Genomic DNA, 27,164 nt, shown 5'->3' on the forward strand with positions numbered 1-27,164 from the left:
GAGGCGAGTTTCATGTTGAAATGGGTGGCCGGACACTTCAAACACACCGCTTTAATGACCAAGACAGGGCTGCTTTTGGATGACGATGCTGTTTTAGGGACTACATGTGTATATTTGTGCAGATATTACATATCATGGTCACGTTTGGGTTTTAAGCTTCCTTAAAGGAGCTTATTTCCATTGCAAGTCTGTGTGTCAACAAAATGGCGTTCCTCGAAAGGGGGTGTGGCGAGCCTCGCAGTATATATTATGCCTAGTTATCACTGATAGTAAATGTGTAAAGGGTGAGAAAAATAATCCAAGTAAAAATAGATCCCTTCGTTGAAGAAAGGTAATTGTGTCACACTGACATATACCTGCATTACTCTAAGAAAAGCACTGTTGTCTGACGTCTTACATAAAAGATGTGAGGATGGGGTCTTTTGAGGCATGTGCTCTCTAGCTTGACCCTTCCTTCTAGCTGGAGGGGCTTTCCCAGTAAAGTAGAAACAGAAAAAGTGAATCATGGAAAAATAATCAAAGAAGTTTTGTTCTAACTCCATGATTTCTATTAACACAATAAATATTCTTTTCACCAAAAAATATATATTGATTTCTCACCATATTTTATGACTTCTCTAAAGACAAGTAAACTGAAAAATAAATGAGGTGATTATTGTTTTTTTTGCTATTGTTAACTTAATATGTATTTGCAGGTTTCAAAAGTTTTCCTTTTTACTGTTTTGATACTCTTATGTGAAACCTGTTGACAACATACATTTAAATTACCTTATTGGTGGTAATGTATGACACATTTTCTTGGTTAATGCTAGGCAAAAGTGAAAGAGGTTAATGCTTTTGATTATGTCACTCTGAAGAAACTAAAAATTGAAGCAAAATTCTCTACTACAAGATATCATGAACATCCTTCACATTAAAGGCTTCACTGGAGTACATTAAAAATACCAAAAACGTACATAGAATAGGTTAAACCCGTAACACAGACTTTTTGGGAAAGTTTTGTCCTATTTGCGAAGACTGTCACACTAAATTGCTTCCAATGGTCCACTTTCTCTGCTAAATGTTGAATCCCTGCCCACACCCACTCTAATAAAAAAAAAAAGCCTCATCACAATCCTGCCAATGTTGAGAGAAATACTTTATTGCATAATATTGAAGTAATCCCTGCTCAGGTTAAATCCAATCACTCAAACATCCTGTGACACACTGAACCCACTTAACCCAACGCAACCCGGATCTAACACATCAATTGGCTGTCTTTGACGCATTAGTCCCAAAGGTGAGGCTAAATCACACATGCTGAAATCTCTGGTGAGCCTGAAAATCCATCCTCAGATTCAAGAATTATTGCTAGACTAAGTATGCTCTTGTTTCTTTTTACTCCTGTGTGTCTTCATGTTTGTTTAGGGGGACATTTTTAAACATCCTTCTTTGCATTGATGCCAAAAATCAAAGGATGGGTCGTCAGAAATGAGTCTTGATAACTCTTGTGTGTTGCTCATGTAATCTGATTAAAGACTTACATTTGCTTCTTTATTAAAAATTATGGCCCCTACTTTAAGCTACAGCATGCTTAGAAACATGTAGAGATTAAAGAAAAGTTGAAATCAGTTTTGTTGAGTGCTTATTTTTTTCTTGTTTTGGCATCTAAAATCATCCTAAACTGCTTCTACTTTTATTCACTTTTAATCAATCTTACATTCCACCTTCTGATTAAGTTTCCAATTCTACATTTTTATTGCTTATAACAGTATTTGCAGAGTGAGTGAGTTTGACAGAAAGAAAAGGTACAAAGGTGAGTGTGCATTTTGACACTGATGTGGTGTATTCTGGGAGCCCACATGGTGGTGCCATAAGACTGTTGCATTGCTTACACACCCTAACAAATATGTGCAGAGGCAGCTGCCCCCTGGTGTGCCCCCTCATGATAATGACCTTGGTGACATTTTAAAGACTAAAGGTTGATATGTAAAACATTGTTTGTGTATCCAAAACTTCAGGTACAATGTGCCATTTCAGATTATTTTTTATTATTATTATTTTGCACTTAACTCACTGATATCCTAAGAATACAATAATACGTATTTATTTAATGCACACTTGTAAAGTGGTTTAAGAACAAGCTGTTTTTGTCCCTGGTATCAGGTCGAACACATGGCAGCAGATGTTTTGTGTAGAAGCTGTAAACAAATTCATTGTCATGTATAACCTGTAACGCTTTCTCCCTCTCTGTGGATGAGACAAGAATTCTAATATGAGTGAGATACAGGTATGCTAAGGCTCAGACATGCACGTCTTGATCTATAATTTATCAAACCGCTGAGTTCTGGCTGGAAAAAAAGGTTCTCCTGAGAAACTGAGGCAGACATAAACCTTTTCTGAAATGCTGTTGAGACGTTTGAAGTGAAGATATTCTGCTCAGACATGCCCCAGCCATGGAGAGCAGCTTACTTTGATCGACTGTAAACAAACTATAGCAGGCTAAAAACCGACTGAACCTATAGATTTCAGGAATATCCTTGATTTGCTCAACATGCATGGAGCAACAGATTTTCATAATTTCTGTGGATCTGGTTGATGAAGTTTTAGCCGTTGTACTTTACCTTCAGGGCTTTTTGAAAACACATCTGCACATGAAACACAGTCACAGAAGCAGCTGAAACAGAGTTGGGTGATTTATTTTTGTTAAAAGTGCCTTTACAGTACCCCATGAGGTATACAGTGTGACAAGAGGAGAGGTGAGGTTGTCCATGACTGACTCAAGATTTTATGTGGATGATGTTTTTGTTAAATGGAGTGACATAAAATGTATGAACAAAAGCTTTCAGAATCTCAATTTCATGGCACAGTCCAGCAAAAACAGAAAATTGGACGATGAATCCAGAGTAATGCTAAATGATAAAATCCTGACACTTCAGAGTGAGGATTTCATTTCACAGTTGTGGTCCTAGTTTGCTTTTTTTTAACATTCCAACAATCACAAGCACGTGCTGCACCAAAACTATCCCTCAGCCACTCAAAAACCTGAAGCACAAACGTCTAAACATCCAAATAAAACATCCTTGGTGAGGCTTTCTTCTTTCTAAATAAACCTTCTTACATATTGCTTATTTTTGGATCCATTGGTGCAAAACTTTCAGTGACGATTAACATGAACCAAAGGTAAACCCACACACCTGGGACATCACTAACGCGTTTTGTGTAAGGAGTGATATTGCACTGCTTCTAAACAACCAGAAGGTGTTACACTGACGTTGGTCAGTACACCCACGACACAGGCACCCACTGTGGAGTGGAAGTGGCCAGCTCCATGGCCTCCTCCACACCTTTCACACTTTCATCAACATCGTTGTTGACGAGGACCACGTCGAAGAAATGTCTGTATGTGGCCGCAATGGCGTCCGACTCTTTCTGGATCATCTGGAGGTTTTCCGTCTAAGAAACAACACACAGAGGATGAGAAGCTTGAAAATGGATTCAAAGTTTTAAAGTAACAAAACATGCACAGAGAAACGATAAGTACCTGAGCAGCTGTGTCAGTTGGAGCAATGAACACGACAAGAGGTGCAAATTCAGCAGTCCGCAACACTTTCAATGTCTGCAATAATAAAAAGTGAAGAACAAATGTATATGAAAAACAGCTTGTTCAAGAAAACAAAAAGGCTGCTTTCAGTTCTTCAGGGACAAGATTGTTATGTTACTAAATGTTATGCCTCTGCATTACAACTCCAGTGTATACATTTCTGGAACAAGGGGCGGGTCAGTGAAAGTTCAAACACCTTTCACAGAAATGATTGAAGGTTGAAAATTGACAAAACATTGCAACTCAAGAATGATTCATAGTTTGACTAGATGTTGTTTTGAGAGAGAAATTTGAAAAAGCAGCCAACTGAATCTAACCTGAGTACTCAACCTTTAGCACATCAGCCCAGCACTGCGATAAAAATCCGGATTATGTATATATTTTGCGAGAAATACGACTTATAAAGAAAAGCAAACAGATAGGCAACTTGTCCAACTTGTGTTAGCCTTCATTTACCAAGTATAACCTCACAAGGTTATCCATAATCTTTAGTTCTGCCACTTTTGATAGTTCCCTGAATTTTACTGTGCTGTGAGAAAAAACTAGTGTTTTTCCCATGAGCACTTGTACCTAATGTTGTGAGAATGTGCTGAGGTGTGCGTTTATTTTGAAGCAAATGAATGGAGAGATTTTCTTTTTAAAAGTACTGTTCCTTATTCAAGACAACTTTTTACCAAATACAAAGCACAACTCACAGGCCGACACAATGAGACATGTCTACAGTGTGTAATGTTAGAAAATCCTTGTTGGGTCCTACCAGTGCTTACAGCCTCACCAATCAGAGCTAACGTAACCTCACTCTTCATTTTATTGATAGACTCATAAGTTTGAACAGACCACTGCAGAATAACTGCTGACTGTGGGTTGGTATAAACATTAACACAAACAGTTTAGCCTGTGTATCACTCTCCTGTTAAGCTTTCTTCTGCTCTTTTGTCCTTTTCCTGTCAGACAGTTCAGCCCCAGTATCCACCATTACTACAAAATTAATCCAAGAGATGTTTTTCTTTTCACTACTAAACTTTGTAAGTTGGTGTGGTGTTGTCATAGGAACTAGTGCCTAAATCAATCCTGCCCGACTTGACTGGGAAGCTGAGAAATTGCATTTAGAAATAGCCTTCTTTGGTGCTGCTAATCTCACTGTAAAGTGTGGATTACGATCAGACATTTATCTAGAAGTGAGAGAGCTATGTTCTTGTAATTGCACTATTTTTGTCAGCTTTAATCAAAATGTAAAAGCCTATTCTCATACATGTACTTAAATGTTACCGTACAACTGCAATTTTCCTTAATTAAAACTAATTCTACAACCAAATTCCTGAAAAGCTCAATTTTGTTTAAACCTCTGTCCAAAATGACAACAAAGTTTGAATCTTCAAATGTTTTTGAATAGCTAAACATCACATTTTTGTGACTTCATAGCCACAACAAAGCAACAACTAACTTGACAGTTTAATCCTATGTGACACTGAGTTTCATTCTTCTCCTTTATAGTTTTCATTAAAACAGCGAATCTCACTAACAACCCTAAAATGCACACCTGTGGTTCTACATCCAGCAGGGCGATCCTGCCCTGGTCGTGGATCTTGTGAATGGTCTCGAGTTTGGTTCCAAACATGTTTCCCTGAAAGCTTCCGTACTCCAGCAGTTCATTTCCAGAGATGCACTTGGTCATGGTCTCATTGGAGATGAAATAGTATTCCTCTCCTTGCTCCTCATCCTTACGTGGTGGTCTGGTAGTGTCTGCATCATAAATAAACAACTCATCAAAATAAACAACAATCAAACAAAGCTGGTCTTTTATTAGAAAAAATAAATTGAGCGTATGGGTCAACTTACGTGGAGCAGGGTAGGAAAACTTCTCTGGGTATTTGGTTAACAGTGCCTTTTTGATGTGGCTCCTTCCTACACCAGGAGCACCTAAAGAGAAAACACATTTTAGTTTACAAAGACAAGACTCGTGTCTCAAATTTTATTTGCAGTTCAAAAAACATTACTAATCTACCTACAAAATCTTTTAAGGTCTGTAAAAGAAGCTCTGCATATTTGGACAAACAACTGGGCTGAAATAAACATCAAGAGAAATTACAGGCCTCCTTCCGGTTTCCACTTGTAAGTAAAAAATTTTGGAATTAATCTAGTTAAATAAAAGTCTAAAAGAAAAGCATAAATTCTGGTTCCATCTCTAACTTTTTGAGAACATTCACACCATTTTGAATGATAAAGAAAGTTTGTCCTGTCCTTACTAGGATTTCATGTCTCTAATAGGATGGTTATTGGACTCTTACCGATTAGCACCAGTGTTTTTCTTTTGAAGGCAGGAAGCTGAACAACCTCCTCATAAGAAATCACATCCAGCTGGTCAAAAACTGCAACAGAATGAGCTCAGTTTAAGAAAAGTAAAATGAAAGAGAAGCAGAAAACGTGAAGGAAAACTGACTGCAGAGCAGCACTCACTGGCGCTGTGTTTAGCCAGATACTTGTCTTTGCACTTCTTCTTCTTTCCAAAGGGGCTGCAGGATTGGCTGCCCTCTCTGGCTTTGCTTTTACTCGCCACCCGCCTGCAGTCAGAGAGGAGATTTAGAATAATCTCAGATCTGTGGTCTGTGCTGAAGGACAGAATGTCAGTCTTTGTCATGTCAGTACGACACGTCTGACAGATCACTTTACCATTCCTGCAGCTCTGGGGAGGGGATCAGTCCAGCGAAGTCAGCAGCGCTGCTTTCCACTCGGCCCTGCCACCAGTTTGGATCCTGCTTGTTGATGATCTGGATGATGTCACCAGTTTCGAACTTTAGGCCTGCCTCTTTGCACGGGATGAGGTCATCCTTGGTGGGGTCATATTCAAACTGAGCCCTCATGTACATCTGTGGATTAAGAGTGCAGATTAAATCTCTCATCACCTGCATAAATGAACCCTGATACCATGTTGCAGTTGAAAGAACTTTACAGAGAATCCTTTGGCTATTTTTTTTTTTATCTGTGGAGCTTTTCTGAGCTGTAAGAAGAAATTTGTTCACATTTTCTGCCAGATGCTTGACATTTTTTGTCTTTTAATATCTGAAAAAAAAGATAATACTTTTACGTATTCCATGCATTAAAACACATTGTAACAGTACATGTTGTTCAAAGATGCCTGTTTTTTAAAAAAAAATTATTAATATTACTTCAGATTAGTTTGCATACAACTGTAGAAAACTTTCTGAACCAAAGTTAAGAGAGCATAATCTGTTTAACGTTTGCCCTTCGGCAAACTGTGGACTACAAAGACCTACAGTACCTGTCTGAACAGGCTGACTACATGTGGAAACTCATAACTTACCAACACAAACATTTAAATTCTACAGTTAAAAAGAAATCCACCCTCAAAGAAAATTTTGTGCTTGTTGTGTGATCTTGGACAGCTTAATGTCTGTTGTGAGAGCAAATGATTTCTAAATTAAATCCTGCAGCTTGTTAGCAGAACAAAAAATGAGTGTCCCACTCACACCCAAGTGAGAGGCTGCAGAAATACAGTTTGTTCACAATACATAATGCATAAGCAAGCAACTTCTGGGAACTTATACATGCATTACTGAGTTTGTGTAGGGAACTTATATGTTAAGACCACAGGAGGAACACACATAAGTTCTCTTGAGGGTGGAGTTTTCTGAGGTTAGTAGAGTTCATGAACATTTTTGGTTCCCCAAAGTGACAGCAGTGACAGCTGTACTCATCAAAATGAAGGCTCACACTGAGGTGGTCTGGGTCACCAAAAATGATGTCATTTAAGCATCTAATTATGAACTAAGTCTACATTTTGATAGACTACAAGCTTTTAAGACTGCCATCACTGACCACAGCATAAACTTAACGTAGTGAGAGCCTATTACTATGTGTAATGTGTTTATTCTTTGTGGACATCAAATTACAGCTCTTTAAATTCATCCACGTTGTGGAATCAATAGTGGCTGGAAAGCCAGCAGCCATCTTTAATGCAGAGGAGGATCGTGATTGGCTAACGGAGAGCAACTGATGTGTTGTGGCCAGTAGATGGCAGAGTGAAACACGCTGACGTGTGTTTCAGTTCAGCTAGCAAACAGATGTGAATGTTGTTCTCTAGATTTAAGCTATTTTTTATAGTCACCTGGGTTGTTCATTGACTAACAGAAGATTCACCTAACAAAAAAACAAAATGCTTTCAAAGGTAAGTAGAGAGGAAAAGCTGAAGATATGCAAACAAACAAAACTTCGAAGACCAAACCACAGAATGATACAAGTGATTCAAAGCCGATCTTTTTGGTTTACACATGCAAACAAGAACACAAAATCCCTCACACCAAAAGACAAACACCACATGAGTAAAGCTGAGTGCAGATCATGCCAGTAGTGATATTACCTCACACGCCCTGGGTCGACTCTGCTGCTTGGGAATGATCTTCATTGTGACGACTCCATTGGTTTCTTTCTGCATGTGAAAAACCCCAGTTCGACTTTATTCACAGATCAAAATAATGTCATAAAAATCTGATTTTAGTGCCAAAGCAGTCAGTTATAAACAACTTACCAGGACCTTCTGTAGCTGATCTACGCTTTGGTTCGTCACACTCTTTCCGTTGATTTCTGCTATTTCATCCCCTTCATGCAAAGAGCCTGCAGAGAGGACATCAGAGAAGTGGATGAACTCCAGAAATGTTCTTAAGGATTCACTATGGTGCTGTAAGTATACTCCTAATAAGTGCAGAGAGCTGCTGGAGTTTTATTGATTCTCCTGCGACAGAGGCTTCTCCTCTCTTCTTCTTTGTTTTTCTACTGAAGACCTGACTGGATCTTGTTTTAAAGGGATATTGCACCATTTTTTTACTCAAATTCTCTCCTTGACACTTCTAAACTTTGTTTTAACTTTATACATTTCATTGATTGATTCCTTTTTTGTTTTGTGAAAAACAGAGTTGAGTTTGTAACTATTCGTCAAGTTGCAACAGATGAAGCCAGTGGATTCACTAACAACTGTTTTTATATTCAAGGGATACAACCAGATTCTTTGCCTTTTTCTATGTGAAATGTCAGACATAGTTCCACTTTTATGACTGATTAAACATTTTACTCTAGATTTTGTCTACAGTGATATATACAACACTATAGTAGCATTTAAGTAGTGCTCAGACAAATTTCTCATTCTAACCCAGCACACAGGGATGCTAACAGTGCTAATGCTGATATACCCTCTACTTTATGTTAGGACTCTTCTCTCCAACACACACACATGGTCAGTGCTCTACTCACTGACACTGGAATCCAATGAACGAGGAATGCTTACCTTGTCTGTGGATCATTCCCCCGTGCAATATTCTAGCCACTGTGCACCTCTGTCTGTCATTCATCTTCAGAGTGACCCCCTTAAATAAACAAAAAAAAGGATGAGAGGGGTCGGTTACAAAGGAAAATGTCACACACACAGTGTTTATGGAGATGGAGATAAATCAAGTACCAGTGGCTCTGAAGAACTCTTTTCAAATGCTACTTCTCTCATCCTGGTGTGCTCTGTGCCATTCATGAGTTTGGCACTGCCGTTGGTGTAGACCTCGGCCCCTTTATTCTCGTAGGTTTGCATAGTGGCCTGTTGGAGACAAGAAAGAGAACCAAAATAAATCAAGTACTGCTCAATCTCCTATCTCACTCACAACAAAGTCAACTTTGATCTCTTTTTATGCAAATACTTTAACTCTTCGATCTGCAGATTTAGCCGAGCAGATGAGATATTTGTATTTCCAGTAAGTGCAGTGAAACCTTTTTGCCAATTTGTGCTAACAGGTACGTTTCATTTGCAGTTTCAACATATGTTCAAGGTTGAAAATTAACCCAGTGATTTAACAGCTCATTAACCACATCCAGTGATCTTGTGAACCAGGTCCATGTGGTCATGGAGACCACCCGTGTCATCAGGTGGTCATCATCAGAAACAGCATCAATGTAGGAAAGCTAAATTTGTCAAATTAACTATTTTTGAAAGAAAAGTGTCTGAAGCTTTGAAGAAATGGTATACTGACTTTGTGGAGTCATTCTTTGCTAATACTCCTAAATGAACCTGAATATAAGAACAGAAACAGGAAATCCTCTAAGACAAAGATAATTTCCATACCCCTTCCATGTGTCAAACATTGTTTCCATTTTGAACCACCTTCAGGGAACAGATGCACGTGTTTCAAAGTTCCTAAAGACATGGCTATTAATACATGACCTCATGATATATTAGGTATAAGATAAGATAATGGGACTCAAGACATGATTTGGCATTTAATGAATGGCACTCGTTCTGAATATGGAGCACTGAAATTACAACCTCCAAAGGTTTATTAAGTGGACACTAAACTGACAACAGAAACAGAATCTGCTGCATCAGCACAAACTTTCTAACACATCAGCGCTGCTTCAGCAGAAAAATAAAATTATCTGTCCTCCAGAATCAGCTCTACCATAAAACAATAAATATCATTACAGCTCTCCTCCTCCTCCTCCTCCTCCTCTGAGGCTGTAACCTGAGCCCTGAAATAATGTGCAGACTGTGACAGCAAACACAAGAAAAAAAATAAGGATTGCTTTTCTTAAGTCTTGTTTAAAAACATTACTTCTTGGGTGGTAACTTTGAAACACATGCAGCGTTTTTAGCTGCGTCAAATGATCTTTGGGTGTTGACTGCAGCATTAGAAGATGATGAAGGAGGGGTCTTGTGAAACAAATAGTGGTGAAATGATCTGCTCTCCACTTTTGGACTTTGGTGTAGAGACTAGAAGACAGAAAAGAAAAGCTGTAGTACTTACTGGATGAGCCTTCAGTTTCTGTGCACACTTTTTACTTTAAAGATTAAATAACTTCAGAATAATGTTAAGCAACAACCAAATTAAAATGTTTTCTTGTGTTTTCACATGCACAAACTGTGACTCAGAAGACAACTGTAGTCAGTTGTTTTCGTGAGCTACCTGATAGTTATTTACCAGCTCTGTGCTGTTCCCTGTGAGAACTGTTGGTACCAGGAGGGAGGATTTGGATGTTGTCCCACAGTGAACAGATGAAATTACATACTCTCAGGAGGAATCTGTACTGCAGCCTTGCAGCAACGAATTTCACTAAACACATGCTGTATCTATCCTAAAACTCCAAACAATCATTTTTATCCGCAAAATCCAAAGGGGATCTGATATGTTATTTTTCATCCTGGAGCAAACATTTCATTCTGGAGGAGTCTGAACAACAGGATATTAATTTTGTGAATGAGTATGTTTGTGAACTTATGACTACTGTAATTTAAGACTGTGAAAGTGCAACAACAACGCCACCAACAACAACAACAACAAAGAGTTGAGCATCCAATAAAAACATTGTTTTTTCCTGATTTTGAAAAAACATTTTATGTTGCAGTTTTCATGAGGCACAAAGCAATGAGAAAGAGGCTGGGTACGGTATGACACCACACAATACAAAGGAAATGATATGATATGATATGATATGATATGATATGATATGATATGATATGATATGATATGATATGATATGATATGATATGATATGATATGACACACCACTCTATTATCCCCTTAAAGGAATCCATCTTGGACTTAAGTGCCCGACATCACAGTATTAACCCTATTGAAATAACCAACAACCTACACGTAATTAGGGATTAAAATGAGAGATCTCATAGAACAAAAATCTAATCATCACTTGTAAACTACTTAAGCTCCAAACCATTGACTGCAGAGTTTTCCCTCATTCAGCAGAAAACAAAAGATGGAAGTCCTTGACTAAGTGCTAAAAACTTTTGATGGGATTTGGTTTAGCACTACAAAGCATTTCAATGTCTCATTATGATTTACATAAAGAGCCCCATCAGCTCTTATCACACACAGTACCAGGCAGTAAACGGATAAAAACACATGATTTAACTAGCATTCATCGGGCCGAGCTTCAATCATTGCTAACAGTCGACACGTGTTGCTGTAACTGGGGTCAGGAGGCCCTCACAGAAACCTGAATGCCAGTTTTGGGTGTGGAAAAGCAACAGGATAAACAAAGCAGGCGAAGAAAGGAAAGAGCAGAGAGCTTCCTGTTCTGGATCATTACTCATCTGGACCACAGATGAAGCTTTTTTGAGTAGATTAAAGAGTGCAAAGAGTGTATTGGGTGATTTTTCAAGCACACCACTATTGTCTCACCCTCTGATAAAACCAGTACATTACAAAGATATCCCTCTGATTAATGTGTGCTTTCTCTGCAGATAATTAGGCTTTAGAGACGTGAAGCATGAATAATTCAGCCTTTCCCTCCGTCAGATTTGGGGTGGATCTATTGAGGGAGCACAGTAGGAGATCAATATCTGACCTTAATGAACCTCTGTCTTTAAAAAAGAAACAAACAATCAGGTAAAGGCCTGTCAGACAAACTTGAATGACCCTCTTCTTACTACTGACGTGCAGACTTTGCCTTGATTGTTGGAAAATAGCTTTAGGCCGTGAACAACCAGAACATTAAGTCATCTGTGTATGTTAAACAGTCCTCAGACATGGGGAAACATCTTGATCTTAATTTATACTGAGGTGGAGACTGAGACAAAAACAACAGGTGTGGTTTAACATGAGTTGCAATGCATGAATGGTTGTTTTTGTAGGGCTGGTTCACAGAAAGTCTGAGGTATGCACTCTAAGTAAATCAGAAAAACAACTGAGAGGTGGAAAATGGAGAAATCTAAGCCCACTCCACCATGTTTGTCTAAAAACTCAAGAGAAGGAATCTGTAAAATTCAGAAATAAGTCTCACTTTAAGTAAAGTCTATAACCATAAGGAAACCAGTTATGACACTCAGCAGTCAGCTCTGTGACTTAATGAACCATGTGACCTCTCTTTAAGTCACTGATTTCACAAATCAGCATCAAGCAGAAGAAGAACACACTGGTGAGATTGCAGCTCAAGGCTACTGAACCTTAAACTGCTGATGTCAGGAGAGGAGTTTCCTCCCTTCACCGTGGCTCTGTGCTGACTTTTCAGATTCAGAGAAGAAGTTTAGAACAAAGAGCTCCCTAGGTGCTACTGAATGCCAGACTGTGGCCTGGAGTTTAACTGGGATTTAAAGTTAAGACTCCTTGGTGGTCACACATGTAGGGGCTTGAGTGTTGTTTCAGGACAAAGTCAAGCTTAGAAAACATGTTTACATCTTAAAACAAGAGTCTGGAACAGTGAGATGGAAGTAAACAACATGTCATGAATCAGCTGACAGAAATTCTTCAGTTGAAGTCCAGTACAGCCTCAGGGAACTTTCAACAGCTCTGTCACAAACGGACTATCATTAACTTGACTCCTCTTTTAGATTGCACAATTACCTTACCAATGAAACATTCATTTTTCTTGTCACTGAGATCTACGATCACGACCACAAAGACTTTATGACGTGTTTTCCCCACTGTGTCAAGTGATTTCCATAGTTTTGTGGGAAATGCAGAAGTGAAATTGTCAATGTAATGTCTACAGGGTCCCAACTTCAGCTGACTGAGCAATGCAGTGGTTTGCTTACACAGACCTGCTGATTTGTGAAGAAACATCTGCATGAAGGGTTATATGTTAAAGACTGATCAACACGCTCAGGGTAAAACATAACGGGGTCTATTTTTAGAGATCAAGTCGAGGAACAAACAAATGATCATGTGCCCCATCTCTGCCGCTGCTTCCCCGGAAGCAAACATGAGCAAAGGGGGCAAAGAAAAACAGGTAAAAAACAAAACAAAACACCACCTTACCTTGTCAGACTTTGGTTTGTTTTGGAGAAGCTGCTCCAGGTACAGATCAGAGAGGGCTGTCCGGACGCTGTTCACAGGCTCCAGTATGACAGCAGGTTCGTTTTTATTGGATTTTAACGTCATCTTTACTGTTAGCTAGAAAAAAAACTATGAACCCTACGTGCCCTCAATCAAAGTCCACGGGAGGGTTGATCACAAAAAGCTGTGAATAGCTGATAACAAGGTCTGACGGTGAGATAATCTTTGAGTGATAAAAGTCCAAGGTTCTGATCAGCAGCAGGTGAGGGCCAGGAGGTATCTACTGCGGGGACACCGCTGACAAAGCAAGTAAACATGTAGCTGACTGCTACTCACAGGGGCTGGCTCATGCTGCGTTCAGCGACCAATCCTGAGCTCTGAAATAACAATACTCCAATTGTAGTAGGAAGAGTTAACTTGTCTCTGTACGGAAGTGGAGCAGAAAAGACCGTGCATACAACACATAGGCATGTAGGCCTACTTGTTTTTTAATGCACACTTCTCTTTTCAGTTTGGATTAATATGCGGGCTAGGAAGACTTTTTAATCTACCGTGGTCGTTTTAGAGCATTGGACACGTTTTATTTGCGATTTCTTATGCTTACTTACATTTATTAAACATTAAAGTAGGCCCGATAGACACGTGAAGTGTAGTCAAAGCAAAGTGTACGATTTTAACTCATATTTTACGTTATCACATTTTTTTCGTGTTAGGATTGCGACACGAGAAAATGATGTGTCTTTGCGATTATTCCCAGCTGCCTTGACCGAAATAAACTCTTACCACACCGTGAAGTTTAAAAGAGACATAAATATGGCGTCAAACATTGTATTTTCACAACATCCACTTTGTATGACTCGTCAAAAATAAGCCCCGTTTATGATGCCTTTTCTTTGTGGCCTTTCCTGCACACTCATTGAGAATTTTTCAAATTTCGGACAGTTCTTGAATGCAGCATTACCGCAGCGTTTACAGCAGCAGAGCAGAGCAGCACTCTCAGCTTCAGGGGAGAAAATAACGGAGTCCTGATGACTGAGATCTTAACAGCTCATCTGATACCAACAGTGCAGCAAAGACTGATTGCATTATTGCTCAATAGATAGAGGCAATCACAATATTAACGTGTAGAGCATACCGAGGCGAACGTGGCCATTCATTTCCGGGCAGAAATCTTCAAGTCAAATTGGTCTTTTTTAAATTTAGGGTACAGTTAACTAATAGGGTTCAGTTTTCTTTTTTTTACTCTTTCTGTCTGTGTTCTCTGTTTATCTAATGATTGCATTCCCAATTGAATCATCCCCATGAGGAGAAAGGCCTCATCAGACACATGGAACAGAGAGGCAGGTGAATGGTGAATGGAGCGCTGTCTTGATATTCAAGTTGTTGGATATTAAAAAGGTTGGATGTGGTTGCGTCCGTAACTATTTTTTTCTGTTTATATTTTATTTCTTATTATATATAATGATGATGAAACCAACTTGTTTGTACGAGGTCACGAGAATCGATTTAAAGAGAAACCTCTAGAGGGAGCCAGCGTGCAGGGTTGTATCAAATTCTCATATGAGCACCCAGTGTTGGAAAACAGCACGCAGAAAGAAAATACAGTATCTTAAAGACCCTGAGCTTAATATTATTGGATTAATCTTGGGAAAAGAAAAAATATTGAATTATTAAATTGTTAATACTATATAGATTTTTAAAGTTTTGGATTTTTTTGTTACAGTTTATTATTTTATAAAAGTAGTCTCCAAATGAATAATATTAAAATAAAATTAGGTAAATAAGTAAATAAATAAATAAACTAACAGTTAGGCAAGCAAAAGTTGGTTTGGATATTGTCTAAAACTAAGTTGTGATATGAAAAAATGGCATAGTATTATTTTGTTAAACTGATGGACACTTTGACTTTCCAACTCTAACTCATTAAGCAAATTTATTTTAGAAGGGCTTGTAAAAAAGTGGAGGACAATGTCACAGATTGTAAGCAAATACAATATATATATATATATATATATATATATATATATATATATATGCTTCTTTTGCTAATTTCTTATGGACAGTTTTGCACTTTCTATACTCTTTCTTACTTTTGTTTTCTTAAATGCTGCGGTGACTCCTGAATTTCCCCTCGGGGATAAATAAAGTATTTTCTATTCTATTCTATTCTATTCTATTCTATTCTAACAGGCAACTGATAAGTTATTTTGAGCCTAAATTTTGCCCAGTAGCTCTTTGTATCACCATATTTCTTGTCATAGTGGTTGCTGATTTTTTCAGAGGTGAACAACAATGGTTGTCAGATATCCTATATTCATACAACAAAGAACCAGCAAAACAGCTCTATAACTTGAAAGGCATTCAAGCCTCCTGGGCTGCATGTTAAAGGGGGGTAGCATTCAAAAGATAATAAATGAAATAGGCCTTTACAAATTGCTCTTTTTTGGCCTATAGCTAATTCCATCAAAAAATATAAAACATATCTGTAAACTGTGAAAACAACGCAGAACCCAAGATAGAAGCTTCCCTGAGAGGCTTTAGGTCACTTACTTCAAAATGAAGGGGAGTACTGTCTTGAAGTATTTACTTTGAGCTCTGGGATGCTATTTCAAATACACAATGCGTCATTGGAAAAAAAAAAATAATAAAAAAATAAAATAAAACAAAAAAAAGGTGTGGGATTACTAAAGATTCAAGGCTATCCCCATGATATTATTGTAAAAATCATTTTGGTCTTCGTTTAATCTCAGTAGTTTATTCTAGTTATCAGCCTTCTTCATTACTGAGTGGTTGATTCTCCATCACTGTATACTGTCACCTATTGACAACTGGGTGTTTTACTTATATTGGTATGACCTCCTTACTGGAGGCTGAAAGGAGCTGTAACTTGTATTGCTAAAACCAAACTGAATTTCAGTCATTTTTGCCAGCTGTTTCTCACCCTGGGGAACAAAAAGTAGCAAATGAAATATCTGTAAACTCATCAGCACATAGAGTGAGGTTGAAAAGTAACCAAAAAGAAAATTTAACCCATTTCAAGTAAGAAAAAAAAGGTTCAAATTATAATCCTCATTCAGGGAAAATTTACGCAGGATTTTCCTTCAACAAAGATTCAGTTGTTGCTGTTGTACGTGATATACTAACAGCTGAGTCTGTCAAAGTTGGCAAGTTTTAGGTGTGTCAGACATATTTAATATGTAGGTTCAAATGTAGGTCCACTGTGTTCTGTACATCTGGATGGGAATGTAAAGGACTGTGCATGTGCTCAAAAAGCAGAATGGTTCATAACACAGATAGCAAAAAGACCCTGAAACTGCAAATGTAGCAGTTCCCATTTTGACATTTTGTTTTGCTTGAGCGCACATAACATAAGAACATGGGGAGATGATTCACCAACTAGACAATCACTTAAATTCCAAACTGGGAGCATGGGAACAGAGTGTAACTAATGCTAAACAACAGTTAGTAAATAACTTCATTATTAACCACAAGAATAAGGAAAAAACACCAGCTGGCATCTTTATAAGATGAAAAAATATCAGTTTGCAAGGATGCTGTGTAAAAAACAAAATTATGAGATAAAAATACCAACCATGATAAGCTAATAAGCTTCTTTGAGGAACTTTTGGTCTGCAGAGATTTCAATACTCCTCTGTGGACAAAGTGTCTCATTTCCTTTGCAGGTATGACTTGCTTTGGTGTTTGTAAAGGGAGTTTTCACTAAATAACTTATTTGTAAAGTCTAATATATCAATCTTTACTTTTTTTTTTTTGCAATGAAGAAGGGTGTTTTGATAAAATGTGGTTTATTACTTAATGGTGTTGTGACAGCAATGTCAGCCATTTAAAAATGAAAACAAAAACAAAAAAACAGGAATAATATTTCTCATCCTTTAAACCTTTTGTGGCCCCTTAGGAGATAAAGCTATTAATGTCATCCCATTAATCACCAGTGAAGACTCCTCTGGGAGCTTTAAACTGACATTAAACAAGAAGCTTGTTTTGCTTCAGATTATCTTGCAATAGTGCGATATGGGGTTTATATTTATAAAAAAATGAGGGGATTTGTTTCACTGCCGGGAACTCTGGGGATATATACAACTATAGTTTAATAAACTTGTGAAATAATTCAATTTAACATTTCATGGAGTGCACTTCCGCATGTTTTCCTTGCCTGGTTACACCCCGGTTCGATAGGTGGCGGTAATGATCTTATTTGCTCGTTTGCTTGTCATCTGTCGAAGCAGGTCCTGATATGGTTCCACCGTTTCCACCCTGGTGAGGTTTAGTTTATCGTGGTTAATATTTACTGAAGTGAACTTTTAGTAACAGGAGAACATTTTATTATAATGTTTAATTATTGATATCTTTAGAGAAAGTGGGCAGTGAGGCGTAAAGGACTTGCATCAGCGCACACTCACAGTGCTGCATCCTTGGAGTAAATCTATGAAGCAAAAGTTGTGTGTTTACTGTCAGGATGTTTGGTACCTTGACTCACAGACTGCGGGCTGCTTTCAGACAGACTCATGTGCTGTCTGCAAACTGGATTCAAAACTCTCAGACTCGAGCATGTGCTGCTCGATCTGCAACTTTTCACTTACATGAAGACCACCTTGGTGAGTTTGATCCCTGTTACTTTCACAACATCGTGATGCTGAATTCTTAACTGTCTAACTTTGGGGATTTAACTCTCAGTGCTCAACTATGGAGGGAGTGGGATGCATTTCAACTATGTGTGGCTGCGGGATCACTGCCGCTCTGAGTCCTCATACAACTCTGTGACCAACCAGAGAAACCTGGACACTGCGAGCATAGACCTGAATATCCGTCCCGACAAGACCAGTGTGGAGGACGGAAACCTTATCCTCACATGTGAGTCAGCTTTGTTACACGGTTTGGGTGATAAGCTCAGTGACGTTTTTATTCGATTTCCCTGGTGGTATATATATATATATATATATATATATATATATATATATATATATATATATATATATATATATATATATATATATATATATATATATATATATATATAATTATCTCTTGCAAAAAAAACATTTTAATTTTAGAAATGCACGTTAAAGATTATATTCATGTCCAGAGTTTATGCATCACATCCACAAACAGATTTATCCATCAGAATTTACATTTGAGCTCAGATATTTTTGCATGTGTGAGTTCACCAGTTCATGTGTTCTTCTCAGGAGGTGAAAACTCTCAGGTAAATTTTGCTTGGTTAAACTGTCTCAAACAAACTGGCACACAGACATCTTCAGGTTGTACTTCAACTGTTAGGTATTTGTGGTCTGTTTAATTGTGGCATTGGTTTACCAAAGTTAAACTCTGATAGGAGTTAAAGTAACTGGGGACATCACAGAAAGTTATAATTATGGCCCAATAACCTAATGTTTCCAGATAAAATGTGGTTTTGTGTGGTGCTTTTGGCTTCCCTGAAATAAAACCATTTTGAACAGATGCAAGTAAGCCTAGTTGCTACTTGAATGCATCATATTTTGAATCTTTTAAACTCTGAGTGCCAGCTCAACAGACCAATACTTCATGAGGCTGCTCTAGTGAAAGTTTGAGGACAATGCATAGTGGTAATAAAACCATAAAAGATGCAACAACAGTTTTACAATGTGTGACCAGAAGTGGACTTTAATCTCTGCAGTGATAGGATTGTCTCTGTTCGCTGAATTAGATTTAGACCTCATCCATACAATAAAATAAAACTGTTAGAGTTGAGGAAAACAACGGGCCTCTTCTGTCTCAGGGTTGATGGGTTATGGGAAAATCTAAGATGTTTCTTTCATTACATACAGTTTTCATTTACGAATACCAGTATCAGGGTAATCTCTGATTTCCTTTCAAATACAGACACAAAATGTTAAGCGAAAAAAGACTTAGGCTTTTTTTCTTAGACAAAGCTTGGAAAATATAAGCCATATTTTTCGCCTGCTGAACAGGGTCAGGGGTAATCAGTAAGCTTAGCTTTTGCTAAGACTGGTGAAGCATGATTCCATGTGCTTTGTTATATTTATGGGTTAGTATTCACTGTATCAAGCCAGGTCAACCAACATTATAAGCCTTAAAATCACAGGAGTTGTTGGAGAGCAGCTTTTTAAGAAACATTCTTTGACCAGACTGAAATAATTCAGTGAATCTGATTTGGCCTCCTGAGGGAAAAATGCAACCAAGCATCCCTTTGTTCCCTCATAAAGATATTCCTCTGTTCTTTTCAAACCCCTATCCTCCACCTAATCACCCAGAAGAACGAAAACCTGAAAGCAATCCCTCTCTGAGCTGTTCCCTCTAGAGGTCTAGAGGAGGCAAAGTTCGATATAATTTCACCACCAGCCTTACAATTGGCTGGAGTCATCCCTTATTATGTCTCCAGGACTGTATCTGCTTGCTCCTGAACACAGAGGGATAAAAAGCCATGTGGGATTTAGCTGCTTCTTCTGAAGTCAGAGGAATAAATAGCCTTTCAGTTGCTACAGCTGCAGCCAGGTTTGAAAGATAGCTGGTGTAGATAACAGCAACACTCGAACATTTTCTCCCCTGTTTTATCATTGATTGTTGAAATAATGGATCTGTCTACGTTGACCCTACCCATTAGTTCATTGACTGGCTATTTGATGCCTCCAGCTCTCCATCGAAGCAGTCACTAGTTGCCTCTGTAGAAGGCAGAGCTGGAGAGGTGCAACAGGCTGGGACATGCTAGCTTATCAAAGCCATGTTTTGTCTGTATCTGTTGATATCCCATGTGAGAGTTTTCCTTTGTCTCTCTTCTACAGTGCAATGGTGGTTGCTGACCAGAGATTTATACGTATCAGACAAAGAAAGAATGGAGAATGTCTCCATGCAGACTCTTGTTCATCCACATCATGGTTATTCTGAAGACTCAAAAAACAAGGCGACTGGACTGTGTAAAGTTGGGAAGTTGTTTTGCCTCTCATCCAAGAAGTTTTATCAGTTCAGAATTGCTGGTGAGGGAAGAAGGTATTAATGTTACTTCTTTCCTCTTTTCCCCAGTTTCATAAACATGTGCTTCCCAGCAATTTGGAACTGATGAAGCTTCTTGAATGAGAGGCAAAACATCTTCCCAACTCTACTTGGAGATTGTTGTAGACAGGCTAACCTCTCCAGTGGAGAAGCACTGGCATTTTAAAACTTAATTGGCCAAAAAAGTCATGTGTGGCACAGATAACTGCTCATTATTACTAACACGAGTTAAAGGTCCCATATTTTGCTCCTTTTCTGCAGTTTAATATGGATCATTAATGTCTTCATGAAATGGTAGTAACATGTTTTGGTCCAAAAAAGTCAATAAATCAAGCACAGCAGCATTGTTTCCAGGCTCTCATAGCCCCTCTGTTCAGAACACTCTGATTTAGTGGGCGTGGCCTTCATATGTAAATGAGCCACCACTGATAATTCCTACTCTTCCACGTCACTGAGAGCGACGCTACGAGCTCCGAGTGCACAATGTTTAGAAAACAGAGAAGCTTGTTTATCATAACATTACAGGCTAAAACAACAGGCTAACCACAGCTTTAGTTAGCATCCTGAAGCTAACACAGAGACAGGGGGGACACTGAGGAAAAGCTCTTATATCTGCTCCACAGCACACAGCATTTAAAATGCTCACATTTCGAGAGTCCGAAGTTTGTTGGTGAATGATTGGTAATGCTCCTGGATTCAGGACCACTCTATTTGCTAGCCCTCTGTTGTACTGTCCAAAGTTGGAAAAGCAGTCGGCCGTGAAGTGACTAGCACACAAATGCACAGTTTTACTGAGTGTAGCTGGCACATTTCCTTGATAAATGAACTCTAGCCGCTTAGTCTTGTCTTCTTCCGAGATCGGAAGCTTGTGCATGGAACTATGTGGCTGTTTACAGCCAAAAACAGAGCAGTGATGGCTCTTCAAATTCGGCATTCTCGAGGCGAGTGGGTGGAGAGGGGGTGCGGGGGGTATTTGCTCCGGTGGACCAATCAGGTCAGACTTGCTCCTCATTGATCAAAGAAGGGAATCGCTGACGTCAGCAAATCCCCAAAATCCAAACAGCTCGTTTTAGGTCAGGATTTTACATTCACAAGCACTGCTAAGTACAGGTTTTGTCATTAAATATCACATATTGTGGGCTGGGAGGAAAACCAAATTTCACTAAAAGACTTAATAAAGTGATTTTTGCACAATATGGGACCTTAAAGTAAGGTATGTATAGTATAGGTAGTATAGTAAGTGGATTATTGAGCAAGTTACAAACACATCAGGGTGACCAGGACCCTGACTTATGAGGCCTCTTGTCTTGACACAAATAACACAGAAGTACACAACTTGGGCATCTTAACATGGGACCTAATGGGGAAGATAGACATTTGGAGCAAGCCTCAAGTGGCCTTTTGAAGTACTGCAGTTTTTGTCACTTTTCCCTTTATTTTCAGCCCAGAGGTTACTGCCAACTCATCACTCTTATTTAATCTCCCTGATTGGGTCCAGAATAAGCAGGATGATAATTACTGCATTTGGACAGCATTTAAAGTCTCAGAGCATTCAATGACACAGCAGTGTTGTCACATTGTGACAGACTGGAGATATTCAGCTCTCTCCCTTTCTCCCCCTCCATGCAGCATTTGTCTGGCTTACTATAAACTACTCAGACACAGGCTGAAGTCTCCTTCTGGGCTCAAGCTTTGATTGGATGTTGCATTGTCACAGGGATTTAGGCTTTAGGAGTACTCAGTGGCTCTGGAGCTTACATAAACTGACAAATGGGCACCCGTCAGATACTGTATGATGCAAACTCTCCTGTAGGCATACTGACACTCTGTGATTTGAACTCAAGGTCAGCCAAGTCTGGCTAAGTCTGGCTGAACACTGACCTTCACCGACTTGATTTAATAAATACTCACCCCTAATTAACTCCAGTCTCTCTCCTGCATTTTGTCCTTACTCTGTTGCCTTAGGTGCCCTCCAGATACAAAACAACCATTTCATTAACCATATCCTCTGTGTCTGTTTCCCAGGGCCTGATGGTCATGTGACAAAGTACAGCCTGAGCTGGCTAGCTGAGAACAGCTATGAAGCAAGAAAGCAAAAGCCTGTCCAGCCTCGCATCCTGTGGAATGCAGACATCTATACCAAAGCGAACGTCCCTGCTGCAAAATGGGATAAGTTCATGAGCTGTGATGAAGAGCTGAAGATGTTTCTGCAGAACTATCTTCTATATGGGTTCGCTTTTGTTGAAGGTGTTCCTGCTACAGTTGAGGCAACAGAGGCAGTAACTCAGAGAGTCAGCATTATTCGGTACTGAGTGGTGTTTTTTTTTTTTGTGAAACTCAAAGCTTCTCTGATAAAGTGGTTTGAATTCAGTGTGAACATTTTGAGACCTGAGCACTTTCTCTTACTCTACTTGTGTTTCTGTTCAGGGAGACTACATATGGAAGGATGTGGAGTTTTACTGCTGACTTTTCCAGAGGAGACACCGCCTACAGCACGATAGCTTTGGACCGTCACATTGATACCACATATTTTTATGAGCCATGTGGGTAAGTAGAGCAGATGTGCTGGTTTGAGTTTTTTGACACTGGAAATGTGATTGTTGAAGAGCTGCTAGGGAATGATTTTTACATTTTTATATTGATTCTGTCTTGACAAACTTTTTTACAAAACTAGTGATCAGAGGTCTTATCATTCCTTACTTCATCCTGCTGATTGTCACTGCAGGATCCAGGTTTTTCACTGTATCAAGCATGCAGCAACTGGGGGAAAGACCCTTCTTGTTGACGGGTTTCACGCCGCTAAAAAAGTACAACAACGGTCTCCTGAAAACTTCGAGCTGCTCTCACGTCTCCCCATCCCACATGAGTACATTGAAAACACTGGGAGTCATCGAAACCACATGATTGGCATCGGACCTTTGATCAATACTTATCCATGGAACAAGGAAATGTATCTGATCAGGTGAGAGGATCACTAAACTGATGTCAATATATACATTTCTGATCATATTCACTCTACTTTTAGAAATATTGTATTTTATGTTCAGATTTATTGTAATAAATTGCACAAATTCTTTGGTGAACAACTTCCTTTTATTCAGTTCTTTGGATTCGTAATGCAGCCACTGTCTCTAACAACAGAGAGGTGTAAAAATGTCACAAAACTGTGTTTCACTGCTGTAATTTGGTTTGCTAACACCACAAAACAACCCATAACAACAATAACATCACTTGTTTTGTTCCAGATTTACCACTAAGGTTACGACAATGTTGCTCATTTGCTAACGTCAACTAGTTTTAAAACAGCAAATTTATTAAGCATTAAGTCAGTGTCAAGCTAACATAGCTGTTTGCCAGTTAACAGTTTTATAAGCTAGCTAACATCGTCATAAGCTTTTACGTTGTGCTTTTTCGGCTGTCTCCTGTAACTTTAACATCAATGCTAGCTTGGAAGTGGTTGAATGCTACTGTTAGCTCCTGTCAAGCAAATGTATATGGTTTGTTAAACACGTTTTTAGTTTTAGTCCAAACCATTACCTTTTCTTCTTCTAGGGTCTTAATGTTAGTATAAAACATAAACCCAACATGACACATGTTTTATTAGTGTTACACTATTATTAATACATTAGTGATACAATCTGTGGCTTTAAACAGTTAAAACAACACAACATCAGTTTCATTGATTTACCCTACTGGTCAATGACTTTTATCTTCAAGCTCAACAGATTGTTATATCAGTGTCTCAGAACTTACTGTAGTTGAATTCATGTTAGTTTATTAATATAAATAGATGGGTTAAATATTTTAAACCTTACCATTTTTTTCTTACGACAGATACAACAACTTGGATCGAACAGTGATAAACACAATACCCCATGACCTTGTTCAGAAGTGGTACGTGGCACATCGTGACTTAACTACGGAGCTGAGGAGGCCAGAGAATGAGCTTTGGGTCAAACTGACTCCAGGAAAAGTAAGAAAGCTTTAAATACTTCTCTAAAGGGCTTTGTCTGCCAACACTGTTTTGGGTAGATAGCATCCGCGACCGTGTTGGTGGACACCGCCTTTATTGCCAGTGTAGTTGATCATTTACAGCTGAAGAATAAACAGAAAGACACAAACGCCAGTGAGATCTAAACATTTTACCCTCTTTTGTCTTTATAAGGTCATTTTCATTGATAACTGGAGGGTCATGCATGGGAGGGAGTCTTTCACTGGAGTGAGGCAGCTCTGTGGTTGCTACATGACCAGAGATGACGTCCTCAGTGCAGCACGCAGCTTTGGTCTGCAGGCCTGATCCTGATCCTGAGCCTGAAGAACCCTGATCTGTGCCTTACTGTTTTACTTGATGTGCATCTAGCAAGACTCTGCACTTTTTACTCTCATCATACTCTATCTTGAAAATTTATCCAAAAAGTTAAATCTTCTGTATTCTGTGTGGTCAACATTCAGAGTTTCATGTTGTTTACAAGAGAAGATGAATCAAATTGCACTGTGGTCTTGTTTGTGTTTACCAATCCACAAATCTCACTACCTGTTGAATCGAATCAATCTCTTCACATTACTTTGTGATCAGCTTTTATTGTTTTTGAACCATTTTAAAGTTTAATTTAAATTGATTCATTATGAATCCATGTACTTATGCTTGAAACATTAAAATATTTAATTTTCTCAGATCAAGTGATTTCTTTGAACTCAAACGAGCATGTGATCGCCACAGACCTTTAACTGACACTGCAAATGTTACTGACAGTAGAGTAAAAAAATAAAGCTCGGATGATATGAGTACATCTTATGGCCTCATAAAGATGCCCAGCAGCCAAGGTAATTAACCTCATGAAAGTTGTCATACATTAGCCATACTGTTATAAATGTATAGATAATATCTAAGCATTGGAAGAGGAGTATCCAGCTTGTTCTGACTTATGGATTATATGAGCGAAGCTAAGTGATATTTTATTAAACGGATAGGGAAATTATTAAAGAGACAACAAGATTCTTTAGAGCATAATGTCTGACATTCATCCACAGCTGATGTAAAATTCATCCACAGCTGATGTAAAATTCATTTTCTGATTTCCCGTTTTCCCCTGGAAAAGAAAAAAAGCTTCAATCCTCAATACTTCCCTTCAAACTATAAATAACCAGAATCAGAAATACAGAAATACATTCATAAATAAAAAGAGCCTTCATGTGCAGGATGTTATCTCTGGTGTTCAAAAGTTGAATCACAGCCAAGTTGAGGTGTGTCGTCTTATCTTTATGCTCAGAAAGAAGATGATGGTGATGATATGTTGTCTCCATGACTAGTTTTAAGAAGTTATTTTTGTTGAATGACTGAGTTTTTAGAGGGGTTTGACTTTCTCAGACTTTTCTGTCCAACACTGAAGCTAGAGCTTTAGTTTTTTTTATTACAGGAGCTTATGTGTGCTTAGCAGCTGACTCTTATCAAGTGTTACAGAGAAGATTCAATGTAAGTTTGCTGCCACCTAGATGACACTTTGTGTTTTTGGTCATGGTCACATGGGAAGAGCTGGATGACTCAGTCACTCAGAAAACACACCGCTTTATTAAAACTGAATCTCTGGACATTGTCACAGAAGATGATTTGTGTTTTCAAAGCCCAGCTATGAGTCATATAAGACTCCCTGGTAATATCCTGTGAAAGATTAATATCTGTGGTTGTTTTAAATTATAGATAAAAATGTACATAAGATAATTGACAGTTTAGGCTAGAGAAATGTCAGGGCTTTGTCAATTTGATATTATAACATTGAATATTTTTTTCAAAAAGATGACAAGACTAGGGAAAGAGCTTGTTGTTATTTATTGTACCATTACGGTGTCAAGAACAATCAGTCAGTCATAGTTGATTTGTTGTAAATTTAAAATAAATGTTAACACAAGACTCTATGAAAAGGATCCAGTTTATACTCTTTGTGATATTTTACTAACTCAGAAAAATATGCATATTCCTCTCACATCTCTTTAGTACGAATTAAAAATATTTGTCCTTGTATTGTGTAGCCTGTACAGTGTGACAAATCATTGTGTGAATGTATTAGCAAAAACGAAACAGTGTGCCAAATGAAAACAGTATGACTGTGTCTCCACTCACAAGCAAATTCAAGTAGAAGCACACCACATGGGGGAAAAAATAAAAGAGATTTTAAAGAGCAGATAGAATTGAACTTAAAACAACTTTTCACTGAACATTATCAGTCTATATTTAGCTGACATGTTTTTTATACTATTAAATATTCCAGAAAAGGAGAGATGAAACAAGCTGTAGGAATTTGAACAGGCAGTATTATTGCTAACTTTGGAGATGAAATATCCCACAAAATGAAAGCTCTGTGTTAATAAGATTTAAAACAGGATGAATAACATCAAAGACCAGACCTCCTGTTGCTCAGAGGAGGGACAGAGCTACAGTTGTTTTCATCAGGTCTTTCTTTTTTCAGACTTGTGCCTCATCTCCATCGGCATGGAGACTGAGGGCTGTGGTTGCCATAGAAATGCTGTGTGAGGCTGCCAGAGTCTGACAAGAGCTCCCCCTGGTGGACACATGAAGAGTTGATGACACCCACTTAGAACAATGGTAAGTGGATACTCCCTCAACTGAAGCTGAAGAATGTTTCTTTGACATTACTTCAGTTATGTTTCGCACAAAAACACAACGTATAGACTTTTTCAAGTATCTTAATAAATGATAATGAAAACATGCTTGCAGAAGACTCAGTCTTGCCAGTAAAGCTCCTGGTCTCTGCATCAGGCTCCCACGCTCA

General features: G+C 38.5%; 2 protein-coding genes across 2 annotated transcripts; one reads left to right on the top strand and one right to left on the bottom strand.

The window, feature by feature from the left end:
- Positions 1 to 2,643: 2,643 nt before the first annotated feature.
- On the bottom strand, positions 2,644 to 13,708 carry mpp1 (MAGUK p55 scaffold protein 1). Its single transcript, XM_074672935.1, has 12 exons — positions 13,351 to 13,708; positions 9,054 to 9,182; positions 8,883 to 8,961; positions 8,130 to 8,215; positions 7,962 to 8,030; positions 6,254 to 6,450; positions 6,041 to 6,144; positions 5,872 to 5,952; positions 5,423 to 5,503; positions 5,124 to 5,326; positions 3,524 to 3,598; positions 2,644 to 3,435 (listed from the first exon to the last, which is right to left on the bottom strand). The coding sequence occupies exons 1-12, from the start codon at positions 13,471 to 13,473 to the stop codon at positions 3,259 to 3,261; spliced, it is 1,404 nt and encodes a 467-aa protein (XP_074529036.1). The 5' UTR covers positions 13,474 to 13,708; the 3' UTR covers positions 2,644 to 3,258.
- Positions 13,709 to 17,519: 3,811 nt separating this feature from the next.
- On the top strand, positions 17,520 to 25,294 carry tmlhe (trimethyllysine hydroxylase, epsilon). The gene is made up of 8 exons (XM_074672358.1): positions 17,520 to 17,646; positions 17,742 to 17,984; positions 18,064 to 18,240; positions 22,402 to 22,681; positions 22,804 to 22,923; positions 23,102 to 23,338; positions 24,211 to 24,349; positions 24,542 to 25,294. Exons 2-8 carry the CDS (start codon positions 17,846 to 17,848, stop codon positions 24,671 to 24,673), a joined length of 1,224 nt encoding a protein of 407 aa, XP_074528459.1. The 5' UTR covers positions 17,520 to 17,646; positions 17,742 to 17,845; the 3' UTR covers positions 24,674 to 25,294.
- The last annotated feature ends 1,870 nt before the right edge of the window (positions 25,295 to 27,164 follow it).

Source organism: Halichoeres trimaculatus, unplaced genomic scaffold, assembly GCF_033239565.1.
Source record: "Halichoeres trimaculatus isolate MK-OKI-2021-1 unplaced genomic scaffold, fHalTri1.1 fHalTri1_scaffold_6, whole genome shotgun sequence".
NCBI lineage: Eukaryota > Metazoa > Chordata > Actinopteri > Labriformes > Labridae > Halichoeres > Halichoeres trimaculatus.

What these genes read in the sequence shown, in the direction of transcription:
- mpp1 (XM_074672935.1), bottom strand. Translation starts at nt 13,473, where the DNA reads ATGACGTTAAAATCCAATAAAAACGAACCTGCTGTCATACTGGAGCCT. An exon ending in AGAGTTCTTCAGAGCCACTG is followed by an intron (nt 8,962 to 9,053) that starts GTACTTGATTTA and finishes TGTTTATTTAAG; the next exon opens with GGGGTCACTCTGAAGATGAA. An exon ending in ATCAGCTACAGAAGGTCCTG is followed by an intron (nt 8,031 to 8,129) that starts GTAAGTTGTTTA and finishes TTTCACATGCAG; the next exon opens with AAAGAAACCAATGGAGTCGT.
- tmlhe (XM_074672358.1), top strand. Translation starts at nt 17,846, where the DNA reads ATGTTTGGTACCTTGACTCACAGACTGCGGGCTGCTTTCAGACAGACT. An exon ending in CAGAGAGTCAGCATTATTCG is followed by an intron (nt 22,682 to 22,803) that starts GTACTGAGTGGT and finishes GTTTCTGTTCAG; the next exon opens with GGAGACTACATATGGAAGGA. An exon ending in TCAAACTGACTCCAGGAAAA is followed by an intron (nt 24,350 to 24,541) that starts GTAAGAAAGCTT and finishes TGTCTTTATAAG; the next exon opens with GTCATTTTCATTGATAACTG.